The following is a 7,572-nucleotide window of genomic DNA, read 5'->3' on the forward strand; positions in this document are numbered from 1 at the left end:
CATGAAAAAACATCAATGTACACAACCCCTCCAGCTTCCTGCACTCGCTCTATCTATCACATATCTCTTGAAAAATATATTATTTTGAAAGAATAATACTTTAAAAAATCTCAGTAAAACTCACACAACTAATGCAATGTACAACACATAAAGCTTGCATAATATATGTATCTCAGAATTTTGCATCAACTATCAACAAGACAAATATGAAATAACAATCTTAAATATGCTAACATCAAACTCCAGATGATAACAAGACATATATCAATGAGCATGAATTTACCAACTTTCAAGAACAAGAATAATTTACAGTAATATAGAGTAAAGTAAAGCAAAGTGCAATAAAGTAATGTGAGTAAGTAATTTATGTTTCATCTTAAAAATTTTGGTCTACCTGGGTATGACATAGACCAACCTGAAATAAGCTGACTAGCTCAATTTTTTATTATACTATGTATTTTATTATGCCCGAGTAGCCCCCTGAGTTGTATCCCCCAAGGATGAAGCCCAAAAACCATGAAAGAAAATGACCGCTCTGAGAAAACTCTACTCGGGGGTGTGACACCAGCGTCACAACAATGATCATGATCACTCACTTCTGTAGAAGTATTAAAAAATTATCACCTAGGACGAATTGACAGTCCTGGTCCCCTTAATCTCCCTGGCTGGAGGACCTAAAGAGAAAATGCCTCTCGCGAGTCAAACGAAAGGGTCTAGGGAATTTCATATCTTCTACTCTCTCTAAGGTAGATCACTGCCAAGCAACCAGTTAAGCATACCTCGATGAAACAAGGCATACCTAGAAGGGCTATCACATGATATCCTTAACTTAAGCCATAAGTAACATGCAACTATCATTTAGGCTAGTGCACTTTTCATCTCATTGTTCCCTCTTATGAAACTATTAATATCTTAATTTCATCAAACACACCAAGTGTTCATCAAACCCTGTAGGATATCACACTTCCTGCATGTAATTATAAATACCGCATACTAAAATCATAATATGCATTTTCAAAAGTCCGAAATCATGTTAACATGCCATATAGCAATCCACTCATGCAATATCATATTATTTTCAATATTTTAGGATAAACATGCAACAATATCACATATACATCATTATACATCCGCATCCATGGCCAACATGAAACAACATTAACATGCTCACTATTCTTTTTTTTCATATGCGTTAGAATTATAATCGTGCTCATAATCGATTTATCATAAAAATCACATAATCAAACTGCTATAATTAAATAGGTCCACAAATCCAACTTGCAACATGTATAGAAACAGTAAATCTAACCATTAACTCTATCAAAAATATTTATCTCAGATCAAACATGATTCAAGCACTGAATTTATGAAAGTTTAAAGAAAACATCAAAATATAATCGAAGTCATTAACTTGACTTTTTTATAAGAGCTCTCATAAACTCTTACCAATCAAATAGATATGACTATAATTAATATTTTAAACTTTTAGTCCCCGAATCATATTAAACCTAATTAAAATATCGATGGTATCATACACATTATGAAACTCATTACAACTGGCCCGTAACTAAAAACACAAGTTATTTTTCCCAATTTAAGCCCCCATAAGCCTAAACAGGAAAGACCCACATATTTCTAATTACGTTCAATTGTAATAATAATTAAACAAGATGAATACACATTACTTAAACTCAGTTCATGCCATACAAACTACCAAGAATTCATATCTCAATAGAATATGCCTTTTAGAATCGATCAGAATAATATATTTGCAAAACAATATGAAAGGAGTTGTGTATTATACATATAATTCACAAAAACATCCCAATCAAATCTTCTCACATGGCTAGCTCATTAATATTGATGTAATATGACATAAAATCATTAATAATATGCCATACATGTAAAAAATATATCAAAATCATAAGCTTCTAAGACGTTGCTAATTAAAAATAAGTATAAGTTATTAAAACAAATTTGGATCTCTGGTAACTCGATTTTGTAAAATCTGTCAAGAATAACAAAACACTGATAAAATCATGGTATTTTTACCGTGGCTACCTGTACCTATCAAGAATACAACCCAACAAACCGTTCATAAAATAAATAAATACATAAATAATTAAAAACCTTTTACAAAACCCTCTTCTGACAGAATTTTGGTCCAAAATCTGTAATCTGCAGGATTTTAATCAGATTAAGGTATTTCTTGAAATTTTTCCAAAATATTTTTGACAAAACCCTTTTTACACAGTTTGATATTAGGTATTAAGATTCACCCAAAATTTTTTATAAAATATTTAGAGTTGTTTTTCATAGGCGTTTACAATGTTTATCAAAGATGGGTCAAAATCACCCTGTAAACAAAGCCAAAAAATGAGGTTCTTTTAAAATAGGCATATATACATGTAGATGATCATATTTTTTTTAGCAAGTAGCCGTTCACGTTTTCTTTTCCTTTTTCATTTCAATTGTACCCATGTGTTGAGTCTAGATATTAGCTAAGGCAGGGTCTACTTAGTAGGCTGTCATAAGTTGCAAATGTCAAATATCATAAAGGGCAAGGTGGGAATTCTCACTCAATAAGCAAGGTGGGCAATTTATTGGGGTTTCCAATTTCTTAAGAGATGGATACCCATTTAATGGTCCAGCCTTATGTAATTAAGTAAGGTGATTCAACGTTTCCTTAAAATTCGAAGAGAAGATCTCCTCTTAATTAGAGGATATATACTTAGCTAAAAACGTATGGGCCTAATGTGGCTGGCATTTTTGACTTTGTAAGGTCTCAGCTATTTCTCTAAGGCAAGAATTCGTGGGCCCCACTTGAATCCAAATCAGCCTCCATCTACATTCATTGCCCCTTCCCTTACTTAGGTTAGTCTTAGTCATAGACATTCTCTATCTTAATGACATAGATAAATTTCAATTAGCTTTCCTAATAATTTAATTTATTTTTTTTGTCATGACAATTAAGACTAACATGTATCATAGGTAGGGCATGCACTTACCAAATTCTTTCTTTCTTCTCTCTTCAAATAAATAGTTCAGAAAGTCCCACGTAGGGGACGGCTCATCTTGATTTACATTGGCATTGGGTTAAGCTTGTTTCAGTAGGTAAGTTGTTTAGATTCATATTGTCATTTACGTGTTTTGGATTATGTTAATGATTGCAGTTGAACCTATATAGGAGATAGCTGACACTAGTGAGTCATGTTTAGCAAGCTTTCTTTGATTTAGTGTTGCACTTCTCTTTAGCCTCATCTTAATCGTGTATTAGTGAGCTAATTGCTTTTGCATTAACTTATGTTTTTCTGTTAAATTTCATATTTTTTTAGTCTTCTAAATATTCTAAAGTCTGTAGTTCACATAGAATTAGGTTTGCTTGCCCATGCATAACATGAAAGGTGTATGAATTGAATAATCTGCACTTGTTATGGAATTGGATTTCTCAACCGGATTTGCAGTCATTAACAGTCATTATTTCAAGTACAATTCTTAAAAGTTTCCAAGATATTTGACATTTGCAACTTATGACAGCCTACTAAGTAGACCCTGCCTTAGCTAATATCTAGACTCAACACATGGGTACAATTGAAATGAAAAAGGAAAAGAAAACGTGAACGGCTACTTGCTAAAAAAAAAAAAAACTTAGATGCAAGTATTAATTGCCTAGTTATTGGCTACTACAAGTGTAGTGACCAAATGCAATGAATCCAGCGCTAAAGACTTACTAAAACCGTAACTTACTAAAAAGTTGAAACTTGAAGGTTCAGCAATGGCTGCCTTCATCTGTGAAGGAGATGGCAGCCATTATTGAACTTGAGTTTAAAAAAAAAAATATGGCTATCGATTTTTTCTTAAAAAAACACAATAAATGAAACAAAAAGTTAAACACACTCAGACAATACCCAGACTTGATCTTATATGATTAAGGACTGGAATCTGTAGCTATTTTACTGCTAAAAAAAAAGCAGACAAAAAGATTTTTTTTTTTTAAACATCCCAATATGCTAGATTGAGTGTCGTCATTTTTTCACAAACTCTGTAAACTTACAATGAAAGCATTCAACACTTTAAATGACTAAAAGACTCGATCTTAGAATGACAGAAAATGATGATTTGCAGACACTTGTGGCTGAAAAAAAAAATATCAGAACTATGACTCGACTCACTTACCTATATATGAGATTTAACTACAAAAAAAGGGGCAAGAAGATGTACCTCTGAAGGCTGTCCGACGAATGGAAGGAGAAAGGAGCAAGAAGATGTACCTCTGAAGGCTGTCCAACGAATGCTTCGGAAGACCCACCCACCTGTTCACCATGGAATGCAAGTGTCTGCACCCAGTTCGGAGGTCGATTCGAGTTGTAGAAGACGAAGATGGAGGAACAAGATGAGAGCCGATTGGGGGAAGGAGATCCGGCCGATTCCCGTTGGTGTAGACGGCACACCAACTAAGGAGACCTCTTCAATGGTCAGATACACCTGTAAAACACACAGCAAACACACCACAAACACAACCCAAAGAAATAAAAAGATAAATGAGAAAGAAAAAAAATAATAACAAGTAAGAAGGGAACGAATTATATATATAGAGAGATACGATGGAATAGGGACTGGGCATTTTTTTTCCAAAACAAATAATACCTAATTCAAAAGCCTACCTAAAAGTTAATTAACTTCTACTTAAATGCATAATTATGTTCTATTTACGTCCAACTGTCTAAAGACTTGCTAAAGAGGGATTTTTTTGTAAAATTCATGAAGTGAATCTTGGATCACATGATTTTATGGATATTTTAAGATTAGGTCTAGTTCAAGATCCATGATTTGAGCTCTTGGATCGGATCTGGATCTGAATGACCTCGAAAACCATTCTAAAATCTCAAATTTGTTCTATTTTCTTTATTTTAACTTCGATTCAAGTGAAATTCGAACCATGACCTCTTTGTACCTAAATACATCAAGACATGGATTCTAAACCTTTAAAACACATAAAAATGCATGAATATCCTATAAAAATGATATGTATTTCATGCATCATCAAATACCCCCATGCTTGAATGTTTATTAGTCCCTTAACAAACTAATAAAGAAAAATATTATGCTCAGGATTAGAAATAAACAATGCATGCAATAAAATAAATAATATACAATTTCTAACTCACTTTTGTAAGAATAACGATTGTATTTAACACATGCAACAAGCCCTTTAAACCCCTCGGTTACCCTAGTGAACAAGTAAGGTCTCGTGAAGGTTTACAATGATGCTACTCACAGACATCTATGTGAATGAGAATCTCTTTGCAAAAGTATTAGACAATTTAAGAAATTAGTTTAAGCAAGTATTTCATGTAATTACACTCTCATAACACATTTAGAATTTTTATGCCTCCACCGCAAACTTTTTTTTCAAAAAACAATTATGGAATACAAACAGTAAAGCTCATAGCTCAATAAGCAATGGAACCCAATGAATCAGGTGCTGTATCAAAAAGCAAACAGACAAGTCAATAGGCAAATGGAATTCAACAAATTAGATGAAATATCTTACTACAAGAATCTCATATGCCAAATGACTTTGGAAATACTATTTGGGTTACACGTAATTTGCTGAATTAAATGCTTTTTCCTTTCAATGCTAAAGCAACCCTCTCCTTTCAGATGGCACACAGAATCAATACTCTAGAGGGATAAACATACAAAGCTGAGAAGATGGCAGGCACTATTTGCATCTTGCTCCTAATTCGGCCAAAGTTTGAATTAGGGAGTTTAAAATGTAAAAGTCTGCACAAAATGTCTGGTCCACACAATGGCAGAAACTGTACAAATGGGCTGGTTGGTTTAAGATCACCTCTTTCATGGAGCTCACAGATCAATTGGTTGAACCAGCACGCTGAGGAATTGAATGTAAACATATTCACTGCAAGTGGTAAATTCGTTAACTCTTCAGTGACTCTATACATGTCATTCCATTTAGATAGACCTGACACTGAATGACTGTTTTGCCAACCCTGAACCCCGGTACCACAGTAAATCCCACGGTTGCCCGTGTCCCATTAGCACCTGAACCAGCCAAAACTGATCCTCGAACAACATTTTCCATGAAAACCATACAGAACTCAGCACCTCTTTTGACCTGAAAGATCCCAATTGCAGGTTCAAATGCAAAGGCCAATATATGTAGCAACCATATCGAATACGCCATCTTCACGAAAGACTCGAACAGAAGTTTATCCAAAGGCCATTTAGCGCAGTTATGATTCAATACCATGTCCCTCTGCTCCAAATTCCCAAAGAATGAAGCTTCCATCTTAGGATGCAGCAGCTGCAGATACTTTTTCTGGCAGAATTTAGAGAACCCACATTCGGAATTTCTCCGCAAAACCTCAATAGCGTCGAGTGATCTACACCGAGTGAATTGCTTCAACCGATCCTTCTCCCTGAACACCGAGATATCCATCTCTGAGAAATTCTCTCTATCAAACCCACTGAACATCTCAAGACAAACATATGACAGAAATGTATATCTAGTATGACCCTTCTTCCAGTAATCGATCACCGGATAAAGCCAGTTTGTAGCAGAATCTAAATCCCACTTTGACTGCTTCATGTTTTCAATGAAAGCCTTCGTGAAACTATGCGACAACCTGGTAGCCTCCTGCAAGGCCGAATAAAAAACACTCAGAGAGAGGGAGACCTGCCTAGAATTCCACTCATCCAATCGCCTCTGCAACCTTGAATTCTTCCTACCCAACTTCTCGTTTTGGTCCTTAAGCATCGAGGCCTCCGCATCCATTCGATCGATCTCGGACTGAAGCCGGTTGACGGTCATCTCGTACGTTCTGAGCATACTTTGCCTCTCTTGAACCAGCGCTTCTAGAATCAAACACGAGAATGGGAATTCACCAAAATTCCGATATGAATGTTTGATTTCGGAGAGTTTCCGAAGCTGGGCAATGGCCGCCTTGTCGGCGGCCTTCACGTTTTCGACATCAAACGGCGTGTGCGCGGTTTGCAGCTGTAGATAAGCCGATTCGAAGGCCGAAACGCCCGCCAAAAAATGACAAAGTACGGTCAATATATGTTACATGGTACAGAGGGGAATGAGACGCCAATGAACCGACAGGATCGAGCCGCATTATGTGGGTTTGAATCCAAATCTAATGAAAATTTTATGGTTGGAGCGTGTTTGAGACTAATTAGAGGTTGGAGACTTGCAGAATTATTCCCTAAAAAGATACTTTGTCCCTAAAAAGAAACTGAACACCTCTTGTGTAATGAAGGCATTATATTCCAAAAACCAATAATGACAAAACATGCTAACTTCTTAGATTGCCCAGTGTCATCACTGAAGTATTGGATTGTTCCCAACTGCACCAATGGTTCAACTTTACAAAACTAAACCTCAACATAGATCTTAACTTGAATGATCAACCTTAATCTAAGCAAAGATTCTGATCAACACATATGCAATATCTGAAAATTCACGGCCAAACCAGCCTAAGATCCTAGCTTTTCTGAAGTCTGAATCAGGACTAGGATTACGTTATTTTGGTTCAATACACACAC

The 7,572-nt window shown here is 35.4% G+C and overlaps 1 protein-coding gene across 1 annotated transcript; it reads right to left on the bottom strand.

The window, feature by feature from the left end:
- Nucleotides 1-5,941: 5,941 nt before the first annotated feature.
- On the bottom strand, nucleotides 5,942-7,060 carry LOC149845663 (protein GRAVITROPIC IN THE LIGHT 1-like; the record flags this gene model as incomplete). The annotated part of the gene is made up of 1 exon (XM_089988884.1): nucleotides 5,942-7,060. A coding segment is annotated over one exon (1,119 nt), but the record flags the coding sequence as incomplete, so codon positions are not given.
- Nucleotides 7,061-7,572: the final 512 nt, after the last annotated feature.

The sequence above is a fragment of the Nuphar pumila genome, chromosome 2 (genome assembly GCF_984573655.1).
Source record: "Nuphar pumila chromosome 2, dmNupPumi1.hap1.1, whole genome shotgun sequence".
Classification (NCBI taxonomy): domain Eukaryota; kingdom Viridiplantae; phylum Streptophyta; class Magnoliopsida; order Nymphaeales; family Nymphaeaceae; genus Nuphar; species Nuphar pumila.